The sequence below is a fragment of the Sinocyclocheilus anshuiensis genome, unplaced genomic scaffold (genome assembly GCF_001515605.1).
Source record: "Sinocyclocheilus anshuiensis isolate Anshui unplaced genomic scaffold, SAMN03320099.WGS_v1.1 scaffold532, whole genome shotgun sequence".
In the NCBI taxonomy this organism is placed as follows: domain Eukaryota; kingdom Metazoa; phylum Chordata; class Actinopteri; order Cypriniformes; family Cyprinidae; genus Sinocyclocheilus; species Sinocyclocheilus anshuiensis.
In genome coordinates this window covers 2,201,463-2,221,682 of record NW_015555819.1, presented here as the reverse complement: position 1 = coordinate 2,221,682, position 20,220 = coordinate 2,201,463, and the positions used below count along the sequence as shown (strand labels likewise).

The following is a 20,220-nucleotide window of genomic DNA, read 5'->3' as shown; positions in this document are numbered from 1 at the left end:
GTCAGCAGGGGATGATGGGAGAAATACCCACCCAGTGTTCACTTTTACAGTTCCGTCCTTTCCCATTTCATTATTCGTCTCGCAGTTTGTCTTGCAATCTGTCTGTATTTTTGTTGTCTGTCTTTTCTTTATTGTTCGCTTTGCCTACAAGCACATCTTATATATTATAATTTCTGAAACCTGCTTAGACAGCATTTTAAGGCATCACAGGTGTGTGTGACGGCTGGTCCAAATGGTAGGCAGCATATTCATGCTTAAGTATGTGCATTAATTACACTAATTAACCATTGTATGCATAATTACAATAATTTTCACCTCAATCTTTCACCTTTTTTGGGTTAATTGATACGTTATGGTGATATAAATATTAATTGTGCAACGTTGGAAAAATGTGCCCATTGTGACATTTTTGCTCCAAAAACATACATTCACTACAGTTTCCAGCTGAAGTGAACACTAGTGGCGGTGAAACACCAGCAACTTTTATTCCTTTTCACACAAATTATGATTACAAGGGCAGATAGCAATTAATAAAGACTGACTTTAGGGAAGTTTCTTGCACAATAATAACCTGAAAACAATTACCATAGTGCATGATTTGTAAATCAATACAGTTTGATGTTTGAATCATGTAACAGCTTCATATGTATGGCTTTTCTAATGTAGTAAACTTGCTCTGTAGCGCACCCGGTACAGCAACACTTGTGAGTCCTGTTAAACACAAGTCACAATAAAAGATCTCAAAGACTTGTAGAAGCAAGTTAACATAACATGGTTGCTTCAGCAAAAACATTTTTATCTCATGTTTTCCGCAATCGAGCGTTAACATTTTAGCGCCACTCATTGAACATTTAATTTCCAGTGTCAATAGAAATTATTTACTCAATTAAAAAATTTACTATTTTCCCCATTTTTAGGGTTGTGGATTTGCATGCTCAATATAGAGTATAGGTATGTTCACACTTATTTGACTAAATTTTGCAGGTGACATCCAGTCATTTAAATAGGAATCTGCACAGTCGAGAGTTTCGCGTAAGGGAACGCTATTGGTCAAACTACTTTTCAGTCGTTATCTTCAGCAAGTATGAAAACAATAGGAAAATAAATCCAAAACCCAGACAGGCAATTTAGAAATCCCAAACAGGACATGTCCAGGAAAAATAAGACGTTTGGTCCACCTACACACTAGAGGTCTGCGCGGGACTGTTTTTTTAGTCCCGCTTCCGCAAGGTTCTATTCCGCACCCACCCGCTCCCGCTATATATTCACTCTTTGTTCACCTGCTGTCCGCTTAGAATAATTTTCTTCCCAACCCGACCGTTCCCGCTAAATTTAGATCTCGTTTCCAGAATCTCACATTTAAATTGTTAAAAGTGTAGTCTGCACAAAATTGTATGTTATTTTATTCGTCTTGTCAAGAGTCTTGAATTTATTGACTTTGACTTGAATTTATATGAATTATCTTAAGACACAAAATTCGTTTAATATTTTATGCAACACAGTAGGAAAAAATAAAAATGTACAAAAATAGTATTTCTTATTTTTATCCGTCTTGTCAGGATACAATTCGTTTAACATTGACAACACAATAGGGAAAAAGTGTCACAGAGAGAAAAAATAAATAAAAATGTAGGTTGTACAAAAATAGCCTATTAGCTATTTTTATTCGTCTTGTCAAAATACTAAATTCGTTTGACATTTTTTTGTTAACACAGTAGGAAAAGTGTCGCAGAGAAAAATAAATAAATACGACATCTTAAAATGATAGGCTAAGCAAAATATAAACAAAACCGAGTTGAACGTCCTTCAAGGACAATCCACACTTTGCTACATCCTTATTCTGCTCTGTTCTGTCTTAGGGCCGTATATTTACCACAGGTACAGCCTGCTCTGAGCATCGTTATGCACATGCTGCACACAGACCACGCAAATAAAACGCGTGACGTTTAAAGCATGCGTGCAGCGCGTGCATAACAGTCCTGAGCGCAAGCTGTACCGGTGGTCAGTAAGAATAAAGCGCAGATATGCTGTTCTAAATGGACGTCGGGAACGGGATATTGTTAGACCGCCAGCTCCCGTTCAAATTACACCAGAGTTACCGACCGCTACCGCGATTTATTTGGGAATTTAATCCCGTGGTGAAAAAAATCCTGTCGGGTCCGCGGCCGCGAGACTGCAGACCGCTAATTTATACCCAATATACACTATAAGCAAGAAATGTGACAAACCTAGAATACCACTTTTCAAATCAACAAAGCATAGTAAATTAAAAGGATTTATTCTGCAGTGTGGACAGCTTTGTTTATAATAATAGGAGCATTTGCATGTGTTAGAATCCAGAGCTCACACTGAACTGTAGCGCTCAAAATGTTGTGATTATAATCGGAGTGTATTGTGGCTTTGGTTGTTTTCTGTGTATAATTTACTTAAAAAAAAATAAAAAAATAAAAATGTAAATAAAAGTTTTGTTTTTGATGCTGCTTTAAAGGCCAATGTGAAGTTCACCATTTTAGACCGCCCGCTCCCGTTCAAATTACACCAGAGTTACCGACCGCTACCGCGTTTTATTCGGGAATTTAATCCCGCGGCGCAAAAAATCCGGTCGGTTCCCACGGGAGAGCCGCGGGAATGCAGACCTCTGCTACACACCTTATCATGTTTTTAGCATAGCAACATGCTAATGTCAAACTCCATTTGAATCCGTTGCGTCTAGGGCTATTTGCCGGTCCTTAAAGCTGCTGCTTCATAAGTCAGTGACTTTTAAGGTTACATATCAGTTTTGGAACAGAGCACATGTTCTACCATCCACACATATTCTATCCTGAAATATAAACCCTTTTTTAAATGGGTGCTGGTTTTTTATTGTGATGGACAGATTGACATGGCTATTCGAAGCATGAACGGTTTAGACGTTTTAATAGCTGAAGGCTGACTGCTCATTCAGTCATTCAGTGTCTTTCTGTCCACCTACGAAACCGTCCTTCTGGAGTTGCTAGACATGAATATTCCTCCAAATATACCTACTAATAGAGTCCATGTATGACAACAGCTGTCAGGCAGAGTATACATATATAACAAGCAGTCTGTCTGAAAGGACAAACTCGCCCAATCCATTTTTACCGATTCTTCCAATATTGCCTCACTTGACACTCAGAAGTAACGGCCAGATATGAAGATCTGTACAGTAGTACCCCCTCGATCCCTCAGTGGTAATAAGAGTCACAAGGAGATTGTTTAATAAATCTGAAATTAGCACAAATGCACTTTCTTTGCTTCTGTTATTTGACCTTCTGAGTGCACAGCTGTGTTATAAGGTTTTTATGTGCCACTAGAGAACGTTTCGGATGAGATCTCGACTCTTGTAATGATTTTGTAGGTTACCACTGTGTTGGATCCCACTGTGAAATCCCAGTTGTCAATTCAGGGAATGTGTGGAAAACTGTCAGTGGTAATGGATGATAATCATCATGTTTGGCTTTTGGTGGAAACATACGATCACTTTTGTCTTGCTGTCAAAATGCAATGTTTGTTTCTTCATCAGATTTGGAGAAATATAGCATTACATCACTTGTTCACCAATGGATGCTCTGCAGTGAATGGGTGCCGTCAGAATGAGAGTCCAAACAGCTGATAAAAAAATCACAATAATCCACAATCCACACCACTGTAGTCCATCAATTAATGACTTGAAAAGTGGAATGCCGTGTGTTTGTAAGAAACAATTCCACCTTTAATATGTTTATCTTTCGTTTTAACTTTCGCTTCTGTGCATATTTCTCTCCTGATTCAGGCAAGACAGCTTTTTTCAATGGAGAAAGCGTTCTTATGGATTACAAACGCACAAGTTAAAATTGTGTCAAAAACTTTGTTTCTTACAAAAATGCAGCTTTTCGCTTCACAAGATGTTAATTGATGGACTGGAGTGGTGTGGATTATTGTGATGCTTTTATCAGCTGTTTGGACTCTCATTCTGATGGCACCCATTCACTGCTGAGGATCCATTGGCGAGAAAATGATGCAATGTTACATTTATCCAAATCCTATACTGTAAAAAAACTAATTCATCTACATCTTGGATGGCATGAGACTGCATAAATTGTCAGCAAATTTTCATTTTTTGGTGAACTATGACTTAAAAAAAAAAGTGGTACATGATTTGATTTTATCTATTGGGAATGCAGTTAATTGAGTTTGCAGTTAATTGTTGAGAATTGCACCACTGGCACCTGTTGGTTAAAACTAATATTCCACTATTTCGCACCTGATACAAATGCATGATGTCATAAATTTTGGGCGGAGTCCGTGTCACCCTTTACAGAGGGTCTTCGAATTTTGTAGTATGCCACTGAGTGGAGAAAGTGTTCTTGAGCTCAGTGTGGACTGAGAAACTGTGCACGTAATACCAGGAATGCGCATTAAGAAAGTAAATTAGCCAACATTAAATAGCCAGCATGCAGAAAAGCCAAAGCACCACTAAACATGTAGACATACATGTTCTGTAATTAAACTCTCTCATAATTAGACCGCTGTGAACAGAATGTGATTAAGATAGATAATGTACTATTGCATGTGCCGCCTGCTGCTCTTTACATTACAATAATGTAAAGCTTGTTTGAGTGCTAATTGGGCCAATTTATTTCTTTATAAATACATGTTCATTCATTTCACTGATTTAAAAATGTATTCTTTAATTGCATTAATTAATTCATTCATTACAATGAATTTTTTTGCTGTTTTGTTAAATATGACAGTCTAGAGAAGACATGAAGGTAGTAGGATGGCTTGCTTTCAGAAATTAAGTTGAGTTTAAACTTCTGTCGTCTGCAGATAAGCACCAAAACACAACACATCAGAACAGGCACGACCCAGCAGGCCACGTTTGTATTTGTAATAATAAATACAGCAATCCTTCGACGTGCAGATGCTGAACAGATACTCTTTATTAGGTTTTTATAGGAAGAAACACTTCAGCCAGAACTGCGGTTTTGATTGTAACCATAAAAAAATATATTAAGCATCATTTAAATGCAGATCTCTATCAGCAAGCAACATAACAACATGTGCGTTACAATTTTAAACTATCACTGGGCCAATAAATATGCAATTTAAGAGCTCATGGTGGACTGAGGGAAACATTTGGGGCCTCAGCGGCAAATACAAACCTGATACTATCAAAAACTAAACTAACATGCAGCTCGATTTGCCCCGTTTCTCCATTAACCTGCAGACCAGAGGCATTGAAATTAGCCTCAATGCTCTTCGATTAGGAAAATATACGGTCAGCTGCTGATCATATCAACAAACAGTTTCTGTTCAGGAGAGATTACGACATTAATATGTCAGAAAGTGACTTTAAAGAGCCGTTATGGATGTTACCGGTGTGACAGCTAATAAACCCCACCTTTGCAATTTGTCCCATGAACGTCGTTGAGGTGTAAATCTCTTAATGCTCACTTTTATTAGCCCATGTGAGATTCGGGTTCATAAATGTGTTTGTGTGTTCGTTTTATGTCCACTTGGAGTGACACTGTAAATTTTCATAGACTAAAAGTTACATTTGCTTAGTAGACAACTCTATAATCTTTTATGTGATGAAGTGACCATCTTGTAAAATAAAGAAAATACATTAATATAGACACATTAACAATTATCAATTAAATATCAACAATATTGAGGATCAATGAGCATCAAGTAAAAACACCACACAACGCTACAAATAGCTAACAATGAATCAGCAAACAGCAAAACCAAAAATCTTGCATCAGTAATCACATAAATGATTCACATTCTAAAATCTAGGTTTGTTCAGACAACTTTGTTAGGCTAATTTACCTATGAAATTGTGACTAGATTATTTTTTAAATTTTCTAAATATGTGTTAATCTGAGCTGTTATTTTTTCAACTATGTTTTTCACAGTTTCTGTATTAATTTATTTTGTTACATTTAAACATTCAAAACATGCTTTGTTTTGCATTTTGTCTTTTTTGTAATTTTGCTTTGCTTTGTGTTTGTTGTTTTGCTTCATTTTTGTTTGTTTTTGCTTGTTTAGTTTTTTTGCTTTGATCTGCTTTTTGTTTTTATATTTGTTTCGTTTTTTGTTTTGTTATTTTGCTTTGTTTTGTGTTGTTGTGCCTTGCTTTTTTGCTTTTGTGTTTTTGTTTTGCATTGTTTTGCCTTGCTTTGTTTTGTTGTTTGTTTGTGTTGTTTTGCTTAGTTTTTTGTTTGTTTTTGCTTGTTTATTTTTTATTTTTTGCTTTGCTCTGCTTTTTGTTTTTATGTTTTTTATATTTGTTTTGCTTTTTGTTTTGTTATTTTGCTTTGTTTTGTGGGTTTTTTTTGTACTGTTTTGCCTTGCTTTGTTTTTTGTTTCGTTGTTTGTTTGTGTTGTTTTTTGTTTTTGTTTTTGTTTTGTTATTTTGCGTTGTTTTGCCTTGCTTGGGTTTTTTGTTTTGTTTTTCCTTTGTTTGTTTTTTTTTACAATACTTTTGTTTCTTTTGTACAAAATCATCTTGCTTCACACAGTGAAAAAGTGGGGCAGCAAATTAATTAAGAGAAATTTTCGAATGGTTGGAAGCTGCTAATTCATGTCCGCCTGTGGTCAGATGAGCACTTAACATCACACTCTGACACATCTGTCATGACGTGCTCCCACAGGCTCTTATAGACTAGTAGTGCTGAAAGAGAGAAACAGAAGAAACAGAGATAATTGAAAAGCATCTCATTACAAGTTCAGAGACGCAACTATTCTAGCTGATACAAGGCCAAATATACTGTAATATACAGTGTTACTGTGAGAACTCAAGCCACAGTTTTCACATCTCATTTGCTCTTGTACAGTCACAGGGACCTGAAGCCGGAGAACCTGTTGCTGGATGAGAAGAATAACATCAGGATAGCAGATTTCGGCATGGCATCCCTGCAGGTGGGAGACAGTCTGCTGGAAACCAGCTGTGGGTGAGTGAAACCGAGTGTCATTATAACACTAATGATCAGGACAGTCAATGCCTTCAGCTCAGACTGAAAATCTTTAGGTCTAAATTTAAGATTGATGTAAATGAGTTGCATATAAAATGTCCATCCATTTGGTTTACACAGTTTAACATAAACTATCTAATAAACTTAATATGATGCATATTTGTTAGGCATACATAGATGATACTGGTAAGATTTCTGTAATATTACTTATCAAGTAAATGTGTTTTTTAACTACTGTTTATACAGCATAAATTGGGTTATACTGTATATATATATTTATAATTTATCAAACCCATTTGTCTCAATCTCATTTAACTAATTAAATATTGCATGTTACACAGCTAGCCAAATTTAACATGTTCATACTTTTTAAATGCATAAATTTAATTGTTTTCACAATAAACAGATTTATATTGATTCAGTTCGAAGCAGTACATTGTGAAAATTCAAATAAAATCTAATTAATTAAACAGGAAAGATTTTTACTCTCAAAACATCATGTTTTGTTTTGCTTTGATCACAATACTTTGGTTTAAAAAATAAAATTAATAAAAATAAATGTAAAAAATTTAAAATAACAATAAAAATAAAATAAAAATAAGGCAGCAAATTAAGAGAATGTTTGCTGATTATAAGCAATTGGTATGCATGCATTTTATATATGATAATTTAAATAAAATCAAATAAATGCAATGGGAAATATTTCTGTAATCATGATTTTGTTTTATTCTGTAACTAATTTAATTTGCTGCAACACATTTTGTTAGTTTCTTTATGTTAAAACTCTGTAATTCAAATGGATGAAAAAATATGTGCAATTCAAATGCATAAATCTTAAATTTAGGCCTAAAATATCTATTTTCAATGTACTCCAGGGTTGCCTGTAAAGATGAATGAATGTAGAAAATGAAAGCACATCACGGCAGAGTCACAAATGCATTTGTTTTTGTGTCAGATGATATTATATATGGTGATTACACTTATTAGGGTCTTTCTAGATGTTTGTATTTTATTTTGTTCTCCTGAACTCCAGGTATATTGCTAGTTAAGCTTTCTTTGTTGTAATTTAGTTCTTTATAAGCATTTTCCATCCTCTCTCTGGCCAATATTAAACAGGTTTTTGCTACTGTACCTTTAAGACTTCAATAAATGAATCATGTCTCTTATGATTGGCTTTTTTATGATTGGTCTGTTATAAAAATATCCTGTTTTTCATCATTATAAATGTACATCTTTAACTCATAAAACTGTCACAGTGTGCATCACATATCAGCTGCTTATTTTGCTTCATCTAAATTGTGAACTGTCAGAAGTTACTAATTAGGCAGATCTCATGAAAACTGTCCAGAAATATCTGCTACATATTTCATCACAAAATCAACTAATAAATTATATATTTTTTATATAGATTTTTCAGTATTTTCAAAAGAAGTCTCTTCTGCTCACCAAGGCTGCATTTATTTGAAGAAGAAAAAAAAACAGTATTTTGAAATATTATTGTGATTTAACATAGCTGTTTTCTATTTGAATATGTAAAATGTAATTTATTGCTGCGATCAAAGCTGAATTTTCAGCATCATTACTCCAGTCTTCAGTGTCACATGATCGTCAGAAATCAGTCTAATATGCTGATTTGCTGCTCAAGAAACATTAATTATTATTATCAATGATAAAAACAGCTGTGCTGCTTTATGTCTTTGTGGAAATCACAATCATTTATTTCAGGATTCTTTGATGAATAGAAAGCAGTGTTATTACAGTATAGTTGACTAAAACTAATACCATAAAAAAAAACTATTAAAATAGTTAAACAAAATGAACTTTGCCTATATATATATATATATATATACTGAATAGAAAATTAATGTATAGAACATTTTTCAAAATGATAATGTCAAAAACACACAACAAAATTAGTAATTTTTATGTATATTAAAATGAAAAATATGCAAATAAAAAGTACTTCAAAATATTAATAAAAATGATAGTAAAATTTCTATATCTCATACTAAATAAAATTGATAGAGAGTCCAAAAGAACGTAATTTATTTGAAAAAGAAATATAATTTAAAAGTCTATAATTTATAGACTTATTATATAATTTATATAATAAAGCTGTAAAAGTCTATAATTTAAAGTAGAAAAAATGCATTAATCATTCTAAATCAAATTTTAAAAACTCTTTGCGTTGCTTTTGTTCATAAATGTCCAGTTGAGTTTAAAAAATGTGCACTTTAATGGGAAGTCCATCATGTGGAAGCAGCCAATGAACTTTGAGCTGAATTGTATGACCCGCCCCCTCTGCTCTGACATCATCAGTGTGATAAGTCTTTTCTTCTCGTTTCATCGAGGCCTGGGCTGGAGCGATACGAGCACGACTCATTTATTGCCCTTCATTTCTTTCTTAATATCATTATTTCTCCTTTCAATAACTGACTTCGCCCCCCACATATGCCACAAAGCCTCGTGTCTTTCTTCAGTAGATTAATTTTGCAGTGTTCCTTCACCTGACCTTTAGGATTACCGCCAGCCGTGGCCATAGATTAAAGCTGAATGCAGGGAAATCAGCGAGGCAGAGTCACCTCACGTTATATAATGAGCGCTCCGCTGACCGTCCTGTTCGCTCACCGCGGGTCAGTCTCCTCGCAGCGGCGTGACTCAACATCTCCTATCGGGATGAATCTGTGAATCTCCCATCAGATCCGAAGCAGATCTGGGCTGATTCTGAACCCAGTGTCCTTGATGTTTTACAGTGACCCCACAACTCATGAAAGGGTTTATTTTGTGACAGTGTCTGGCTGACTGTACATTCAGTTTCTTATGTCTGTACATCACACAGATTACTTGATACTTACACAGATATAAATGCATACATGTATTCACTTTTATGCAAAAGCAAAGCACCCATAGGGAGAGACAGATGTTTGAATTAATTAATTAATTAATTAATTTATTTATTTATTTATTTATTTATTTATTTATTTTATTTATTTATTTATTTATTTTGTTTATTTTTAATTTGCTCATTTAATAATTGTTTATTCAAACATTCATTATTTAAATAAAACATTTATTTGTTTTTTATTATATTTTGGGGTGATTTATGTGTAGTGTTAGTTTTATTTATTTGTTCATTTAAAAACATTTGTTCATTCATTTTATTATTTATTCACTTCATTCATTCATTCATTAAAAAATCATCTATTTATTCAATCCTTCACTCTTTTAAAAATATTTTGTTTTATTTACTTGTTTTATTTATTCATTAATGTATTCATTGTTAAAAATTTGCATTCCTTTCATTAATTTTCATTAATTCATTCATTATTTGTAAAAATATTTGTTCATTCATTTTGTTTGTTTGTTTGTTTGTTAATTCAGTCATTCATTTATTTATTTGAAACATTTTTATTTATTTTTCAGAATTCATTAAAATATTTGTTCATTCATTTTATTTGTTTGTTATTTTAATAGTTTCTTTATTCATTTGAAACATTTTTATTTATTTATTCAGACTTCATTAAAATTATTTGTTCATTCATTTTATTTTTATTCATTTATTAATTCATTCGTTTGTTTATTCATTCACACATTTTAAAACTCAAATCATTCATTTTATTTATCAATTCATTAGTTCATTTGTTCGTTCGTTCATTCATTCATTCATTTATTCGTACATTTGTTCATTCGTTCATTCATTCATTTGTTCATTCATCCATGCAATTAAAAACTCATAAAGCTTTTTTATCCATTTATTTATTAATTAATTTGTCCATTCATTCATTTAAAAATGTTTTATTCATTTTTAAAATTCATTCTTTTAAAAACATTCATTCATTCATTCATATTTTTAAAAAAGGTCATTCATTTTATTTGTTTATTAATTAATTAATTTAGAAAGTTTATTCATTCATTCTTTCATTCATTTAAATTCCAATACCAAAATTCTGAATTTTTTTTATTTGTTTTTATAAATGTATTAATTTGTTCATTCATTTAAAAAATATTTGATATTTATGATTTGATATTTATTTAATCACTGATTCTTACAAAAAAAACATTTGTTCATTCATTCATTTGTATATTCAGTTATATAAAATGAATAAATAAGCACCTTTTTATGCAAATGGTCATGTAGATACACTCAGGGTTTGACAGAGAGTGACTGTGTAACGACAAAACCTGAAACAGCCACACTTTGGCTCGGAGTCTGACCTACACTCTCGAAATAATACAGGCTTTATTGCTTCAGAGCTTCATGGAGGCCTTCCGCTGGAGTTTATGGTGTTTATTGTCATGTCCCTATTACCACGCACTGTTTTGGCTTAATGATCATTGTACATCGTACCAAAAAGAGACGTTTGAACTCATATGTCTGATGGTTCACACACCCACATCAGTAATGAGTCATCTCATATCTGCCTGTCATTGGTTGATGAGTTTTGCAGAAATGAGCGAGCAAATGAGCTTTAGCAAACATCTTGGAGTAGATAAATGATCTGGCACCACGCGCTGCAGGGGTCCTCCATAAACTCATCCCTTAATGGCTGTATTTTTATCTCTAACTTGCCTTCCTCATCAACATAAACAATGAAAACATCCGATTCGTTCTGATGCCTGCGATTTAACGCACCTGCTGTGGAGGAAAACACTGAAATGCTGCGATCGTTACGCTTCAGAATCGTAATAAGCAAAAGTCCCGTCGAGGCTAATGTGTTGAGGGCAATGATTTTTGAGTTTGAGTCTTTTTAGAGTTTGACGTTTACTGAACAGATTCAGCAATGTTTTATTATAAAACGCATAATGGCAGATGCATGTTAGAATCAATAAATTCACCAGTCCAAGAACCGACTTATGAATTATGAAAAACACTTTTGTGATGCATATTTGTAGAGTATTCTGGAAGATGCCATGTGCTTTGGCAACTCTATCTGAGATAAAGTCAGAATTATTACACCATTCTACTTTTTCTCTCGGAGTTGTCCATAAATATGAAAGCTTATAATAATAATAATAATAATAATAAGTTTATTTTATATAGTGCCTTTCTGCAAACTCAAAATGATTTCTGCCACGGGATAAAAAAATTTAAAAATAAAGTAATTGCAACTTTTTATCTCACAATTATAATTTTATATATTTATTTTTAAATCAGAATTCTGAAATTTTTCTCAAATTCTCACAATTTCAAGATACAAACTCGAAATTTCGACATTAACTTCCGATTTGGACTTTTTTTCTCTGAATTCTGAGATTGCATCCCTCAATTCTATTATTTTGTTTTCAACAATAAACAATAAAAAAACGTTGAATGCAGTTTTATAATTCTGACTTTTTTCCTCATGATTGCAAGTTTATATCTCACAATACACACTTTTCTTCTCAAAATTGAAAATAATAACTTGCAAATTCTGAGTTCATAAAAATTGTAAATTGTGAGATATAAACAATTTCGAGAATAAAATAACTAAATGTAAAATATAAGCTCGTAATCAAGAGAAAAAAAGTCAGAATTGTAATGACCTTTTTTGTTTTTATTCTGTGGTGCAAATAAAATAATAGAATTATGTAATGTTCTGTAACCTCTGAATTCAGAGAACAAAAAATCAAGATTATAAGATGTAAACTTACAAGTACAAGTTTATAACTTGTAATTGTGAGATGTAAACTTTTCTGAGAAAAAAAGTTAGAATTGTGATATATAATTTGCGGGAATAATTTGCGAGAAAAAAATGTCTAAATTATGAGATAATAAGTTGCAATTTTAAAAATAGAAGTCCAAATTGTGAGGTATGCATTCACAATTGTGAGGAAAAAATTTCCGAATTTTGGGATAAAACAGAATTACTAGATACTCGCAATTCTATGGAAAAAAAGTCTGAATTGTGAGATAAGAAAGTTGCAGTTAACGTTTTTATTTTTATTTCTGTGGCGGACACTAAAAACAGAATTGCAATATGCAGAGAGAATTTATTAAAAATCAAATTTAAATTAAACAATTAAAAATTGTGAGAGAAAAACAATGCAATTACCGTTTTTATTTTTAATTCCATGGCGGAAACAACAACAACAAAAACAGAATTACAAGATACGAATTCTGAGATAAAAATTCTGAGAAATTCTTTAAAAAATTTGAAATACAAGCTCGCAATCGCAAGAAAAAAGTCTGAATGAAAAAAACAGTTTTTATCATTTCTTCCATGATGGGGGGTGGGGGTTGTGAGATATAAACTCACAATTAACGGTTTTATTTATTTATTTTTATTCTATGGCAGAAACAAGCTTCCTTACATGAAGGCCTTCCTCCTACGTCTCCACATTATCTCTCGTCGTTCTCTTTTCTCTTGACGTTTCTAGTGTTTCTGTATGCAGCTGGAGTTCTTCAAGTTGAATACATTAGATGATAAGCCAAAGCTCTCGCTAACAGGATATTCATATTTGCATAGCCGCACTCTTGTGAAGGTATTCCAGGGATCATGGGAGATGCTGACAGCTCACTGAGAAACTCTCCAAATAATGTGATTAACTCTGAACGTGCCTGTTTATCTCTGAAAAAACATGTTCACACTTGTGTCGATGGGAAGAGCGTTATGCGCAGATGCACAACACTGTTGTAGAAGAGGATTTGTCAAGAAAGATTAATGGAGACAGGATGTCAGCTGGTGAAACAGGAAGTACCGTCAACATTTTGTGACCCTAATTACTCTGGGAAGATGTTATCGTCGTTTTTAGTGTATCTTTGTCCCTCCGACCAGATCTTGATATTAATCATTCTGAGCAAACAGTATCGCACGTCACGGATCAGTGCAGATGGGAAACGTCTACTGAAATTCAGAGCACTTTTGCTTTGGGGAATTACAGCTTGTCTTCTATGGTTTTATCTGTTTATTTGACAGAAATAGTATAGTGACTAAAATTATTCAAAAGAGTCTAGGAGATGTTGCAGGTCAGACTTGAACCACCGTCATCCCAATGAGCACCACAGCTGTGATGTTTTAACTTAAGCTCAGGGCGTTTTTTGGTATTTTCGCCTAAATTTAACATACTCAAATTCAAATGTTTACCCTACACACATACAATGGAGGAAATGAAAAAAAAAATGGTTTCATTGTAAAGAAAACCATTTGAACTACAACATATGAGTGTAATTCTTTGTAAATAACATTATATATTTTTCAAATATTACAATAAACACAAAAAAAAACATAGGCGCTTTTGGAGTTTTAAAACAAATTATTTTTTTGAAATTCTGTAATTCAGGTTCTATTAGGCCCAGCTCTCTGCAATTTACTTTGTTTGATGCCACTAGATATATGTAAATTCGCTCAGAGGTGACAAAATTTTACATCGCGATTCTATCGAAGATAATTCGATCTGTGATTGTCACACAATGAAATAATCTACATCGTCAAATTCCTGAGAATGAGAGCTTTCTTGTGATATATGACTTGACTTTTTTGTGAAAAATATATAAAATACACATTCTTCGTAAAAATTATTCGCAATGGTTAGGCGGAAATTCGTGTGTGGGACAAATACATTTCTAAGCTTAATTTTACTGCTTTATGAATATAAAAAGGAAAAGGAATGGTATTCTTTGTAAAGAAGACACTCCAAGCTTTCAAATGAACCCATATATGGGCTGATACCATATAAGGAAGGCTATGTAAATGAAGCATAAACATTTTTAACGCGATTTTGGACCCGTATCCGGGTCCGCAGAGTTTAACTGGTTTTAATGTAGTTTTTAATTTGATTTCATATATAGTATATTTTCAACAATTTATAAAACTCTCTCTTTATGATATTGTTTTATAAATTGTTGAAATATATTGTGTATATACTTTTTTTAATACTTGTGTGTGTATGTCTGTCTATCTTTCTATCTATCTATCTATCTATCATCTATCTGTCTGTCTGGTCTGTCTGTCTGTCTGTCTGTCTGTCTGTCTGTCTGTCTGTCTGTCTGTCTGTCTGTCTGTCTGTCTGTCTGTCTGTCTATCTGTCTATCTGTCAGTCTGTCTGTCTGTCTGTCTGTCTGTCTGTCTGTCTACAGTTAGGTCCATATATATTTGGACAATGACACAATTTTCATAATTTCGGGTGGCTCTGTATGCCACCAGAATAGAATTAAAATAAAACAAACAAGATGAAATTGAAGTGCAGATTTTAAGCTTTAATTCAAGAGGTTGAACAAAAATATAAGATAAAATGCTTAGGAATTACAACCATTTTATATACAGTCCCCCCTGTATTTTTGTACTGCAGATCAGTACTTTTAAATAGTTTGTTTCAGCGAATCTGTTCAAAATACGAGTCCCCGAGATGCTTTTTAAAAATATTTTATTAAAATTATATGGTAATGTGTTGTTACAGTGCTTCAAAAAAATAAAAAATAAAATAAATAAAAAATATTCTCACATGATAAATATTGATTACATGTAATTAAAAGTAAATGTTTTATAAAATTTAATTTTATATTATTTATTTATAATTCAAAAATCACTATATATTGAGACATTTTGTATGGAAAACAATTATAATATTTTATTTGTATTGTAAAATTGCACTTTTACTGTAAAATGTCTTGCTTTAAACATTTTACTGTACTTGGCAGCAAAGGCTGTTTAATGAAGGATAAAAACCTTGTGGGGGGGGATGGGGGGAGGGGATTACAAATGTAAAATAATTAAAATAAGACAAACATATTGAGAGATGAATAGCAGTGAGTACTGTGGGTAACTCAAGCTGATGTTGTCTTTTCACAGATCTCCTCATTACGCGTGTCCTGAAGTCATCCGGGTGAGTGTTGCCTGACTGTCAGACTTTCTGCTTTGTGGAAGTAAAAAAAAGACAACTCTGAATGTGTGACCTGATCTGGAATCGGAAGGATTGCATTTTGACTTTGTCTTGTCTCTGTTAGGGAGAGAAGTATGACGGAAGGAAAGCAGACGTTTGGAGCTGTGGGGTCATTCTGTTTGCTCTGTTGGTGGTGAGTCACTCCAGACTTTACCTTACAGGAATAGTTCACCCAAATATAACATTTCTGCCAACAATTACTCACCTTCTTGCTGTTCTAAACTCATATGACTACATTTATTCTGAGAAACATTAAATATAAAAAAAAAGTGTTTTAGTGTTTGGAAAAGAGCAGCATGAACATGACAACCAAATATCTCCTTTTGGTAAAGGAAAGTCATGGAGGTTTGACAGAATTTTCATTTTTGCTTGAACTATATCTTGATTATGGCAAATATCTTCTCTTCAGTTCGCTTAAATTGTGTAGAAAGACACAAACAACATTCAAACACATTGTATTATGTTGCTTGTTTTGACAGTGTGATGGATATTAAAGTTAAACTCACGTTTTCAGAATGTTATCAGCCATCCTTTTTTATCAGAAATGGTATTTTGTGGAAATGAACACGCATATTTGAATGAAGGCTGGGAATTGATGTTTCTAAGTCCCAAAGACAATACAATTTGGAGCAAGTATGGGACACACCTCTGCACTGCATTATTAGCTGATTTTATTCGAAATGTTTTACCTGCGCGTCTGTACCGCAGCAGTATCCCCGAGAGTTCCAGCTCATTTGAAATGCTCTTGTTCAATTTTGAGAGTAAAATTGAGACCCTTGAGTCTGAGAGGTTTATCTCTCCACACAGAGCCACTGACCTGCATTTTAAAGCCGAGCTGGATTGTTTTTGACGTTCTAGAAATGATGATGACTGAGTAATTTCTTCAGAGATCATTCAGAGAGCTTCTGTGACTTCAGAACAGACTAGAGCTGCACATTGCATTCAAACAACCACTCAGGAACTTCAGCTCAACATTGCTTTTCTTTTCTTGCATCACCTCATCTTGTCTCTTCTCTTATCTCCTCTTTTGTCTTTTTGTCTCGTCTTATTTCATCTCAATTAGTTTTGTAGGGATCGTGTTATCTCGTCTTTTTCTTGGTCTTGCCATATGGTTTTGTCTCTTATGTTCTCATCTCATGTTATCTCATGTCACCTTGTCTCTAATTTTATTTTGCCTATTGGGTCTTGTGTCATATTGTCTTGTCTCTTCTGTTGTCCTCTCTAATCTCATTTCATCTCATTCCATCTCGATTTCTCTCATCTCACGTCTCCTTATCTCGTCTCATTTTGTCTCTTATTTTGTCTCATCATATTGCATCTCAATATGTCTTGTTTTGTTTGGTCTCGTTCATTGTTTTGTCTCTTCTGTTTTCTTTTCTCATCTCATTGCATCTTATTTTCCGTCTCACGTCACCTCGTCTCGTCTCATTTTTGTGCTTTTTTCACTGTCTCATTTTATTGCATTTTGTCTCATTTCATTTGGTCTCGTCTCATGTTGTTTTGTCTCTTCTGTTTTCCTCTTTCATTCTCATATCTTCACATGTCAGCTTGCATTTTCTATTGTCTTCTTTCATTTTGTCACGTCTTATTCCATTTCATTTTGATCTTGTCCCATGTTGTTTTGTCTCTTTTCTTCCGTTTTCTTCTCTCATCTAATCTCATTTTGTTTCATCTCATGTCACCTTACCTTGTCTCATTTTTATCTATTCTCTTTTTTGATTTTGTCTCAGCTCTTTTTGTCTTTTCTTATTTCACCTCATCTTGTCTTATTTTGTCTCTGCTCTTTTTTCATTTTTTTCTCATTTCAAATATTTTTTTCTTTTAGTTTCTGTCTCATCTCATCTGCATTTCATTTTATCTCAACTCTTGTCACCTTGTTTCATCCTGTCTCATTTTGTCTCTTTTTTTTATTTAGTCTTCTTTTGTTTAGTCTTGTGTCATATTGTTTTGTCTCTTCTGTTTTCCTCTCTCATTTAATATTTCTCTCATCTCGTGTCACCTCTCCTTATCTCAGTTTGTCTATTCTCTTCATTCGTTTTGTCTCATCATATTGCATCTCATCTTGTCTCATTTTGTCTCTGCACTTTTTTCATATTGTCTCATCTAATCTAGTCTCATTTATTGTAATGTCACCTCGTCTAATTTTTGTCTATTCTCTACTTTTATTTTACCTATTGTGTCTTGTCTCATTTGGTCTTGTGTCATATTGTCTTGTCTCTTCTGTTTTCCTCTCTAGTCTCATCTCATTCTATCTCATTTTGTCTCGTTTTGTCTTATTTTGCCTCATCTCATTACATCTCGTTTTGTCATCTGTTTGGTCTTGTTCCATATTGTTTCATCTCTTCTATTTTCCTCTCTCATCTCATTGCTTCTCATTTTCTAATTTTCTCCTTGTCTCGTCTCATTTTTGTCTCTTATTTTGTCTCATTACATTTCTTTTGGCTTGTCTTCTTTCATCTCATCTCATTTTGTCTCTTCTGTTTTTTTTATTTTTTATTTGGCCTCATCTCATTGCATTTCTTTTTGTCTCATCTCTCAGTGTCTTCATATCTCAATGTGTCTTTTGTCTCATCTCATGTTTGCTTCTCTTCTCTTCTCTTCTCTTCTCTTCTCTTCTCTTCTCTTCTCTTCTCTTCTCTTCTCTTCTCTTCTCTTTTCTGCTGAAGTTCATTCGATTGTCCCTTTATGAAATATACATTGACCTGCTGTGGAAAGGCAGACAGCACCAAAACCAAAAATAAAATTGACTTCTGACAGACTCGATGCTGAATGCACAAAATCCTCTCAGATCCAAAATGATTGGAGTGCATTTATGCTCTCGTCCTGTCTCTTTTGTTTTTTGTTATTCCTCTGTTTTGTTTTTCATCAGAAATGAAAATTAAACCTCATCACCCTCAGCTGTAGCATGTCAGCAGTACTGACAGACCCCTTACATAAGAAAAAGCAGTGAAGCGAGAGTTAATTAATGAAAACTTTGCATTTATGGGTCAATCCTCTGAGCACTTTTCTTCTAATTTGTTCTTCTTCTCCAGCCTTATTTACTCAGAATTTCTCCTCAGACTGATGCATTTTCTTTTTGCTGTCTGTGTCTTTCGTTTAGGGGGCTCTGCCGTTTGACGATGATAATTTAAGAAACTTGTTAGAAAAAGTCAAGCTGGGTGTCTTTCACATGCCCCATTTTATCCCACCGGACTGCCAGAACCTTCTGCGAGGAATGATCGAGGTCGACGCCGGCAATCGGTTAACGGTAAGAGAGAACGCACTTGAGAAACAGTTTAGAGAGGAGAAATCAATCTGCATATAAAACATTGGTCACAGATTATTGGTAACTTTCTAAATAATAAAGGTATAGCGAATCTTGATACTGTGACTCAGTGATAAAGAGAAAGAGGAGTTTGATGTGCAGATAGTAAAGCTAGTCGGACAGTTCAAAGGTAGTGTGTTTGTGTGTTTGGAGATCAGCTCAGCATGTCCATGCTATCACTGTGACCTTTCTCTCCTCACAGAGGACGCAGATACTAAACAATAAAAAGCTGCTTTTGACTTGAATAAATGCTCAAATCAGAGTCCTTCTGGAGCTGATATCTGTCAGTTTCTCAGGCGGTGATTCATGTTTTGACGCGAGAGACAAAGGACAGAATATATTCTGAAATACTATAGAACACAGTTGAACCCAAATCAGGAACAAATATAGGGTCAGATTTTTCTCGGTGCAAGAGTCAAGAGAATTCTCTCTGTCTCAGTTTGTCTGTCTTGCTAAATGAATGATCGATCGATCTATCTGTCTGTCTGTCTGTCTGTCTATCATCTATCTATCTATCTATCTATCTATCTATCTATCTATCTATCTATCTGTCGGTCGGTCTACCATCCATCTATCTATCGGTCTATCATCCATCCATCCATCCATCCGTCTGCCTGTCTGCCTGCCTGTCGGTCTATCATCTATCTATCTATCTATCTGTCTGTCTGTCTGTCTGTCTGTCTGTCTGTCTGTCAGTCTGTCTGCCTGTCTGTCTGTCAGTCTATCATCCATCTATCTATCTATCTGTTTGTCTGCCTGTCTGTCTGTTGGTCTATCATCCATCTATCTATCTATCTGTCTGCCTGTCTGCCTGCCTGTCTGTCTGCCTGTCTGTCTGTCGGTCTATCATCTATCTATCTATCTATCTATCTATCTATCTATATGTCTGTCTGTCTGTCTGTCTGCCTGTCTGTCTGCCTGTCAGTCTATCATCCATCTATCTATCTATCTATCTATCTGTCTGCCTGTCTGTCTGTCTGTCTATCTGCCTGTCTGTCTGTCTGTCTGTCTGTCTGTCATCCATCTATCTATCTATCTATCTATCTATCTATCTATCTATCTATCTATATGTCTGTCTGT

The 20,220-nt window shown here is 33.9% G+C and overlaps 1 protein-coding gene across 1 annotated transcript in view; it reads left to right on the top strand.

Annotated features, from left to right (window-relative positions):
- Positions 1–20,220, top strand: part of brsk2a (BR serine/threonine kinase 2a) — a 215,164-nt gene that overhangs the window by 162,171 nt on the left and 32,773 nt on the right. Inside the window, 4 exon segments of the mRNA XM_016469576.1 lie at positions 6,840–6,956; positions 15,746–15,779; positions 15,901–15,969; positions 18,937–19,083. Coding sequence (XP_016325062.1) covers positions 6,840–6,956; positions 15,746–15,779; positions 15,901–15,969; positions 18,937–19,083 — 367 coding nt within the window.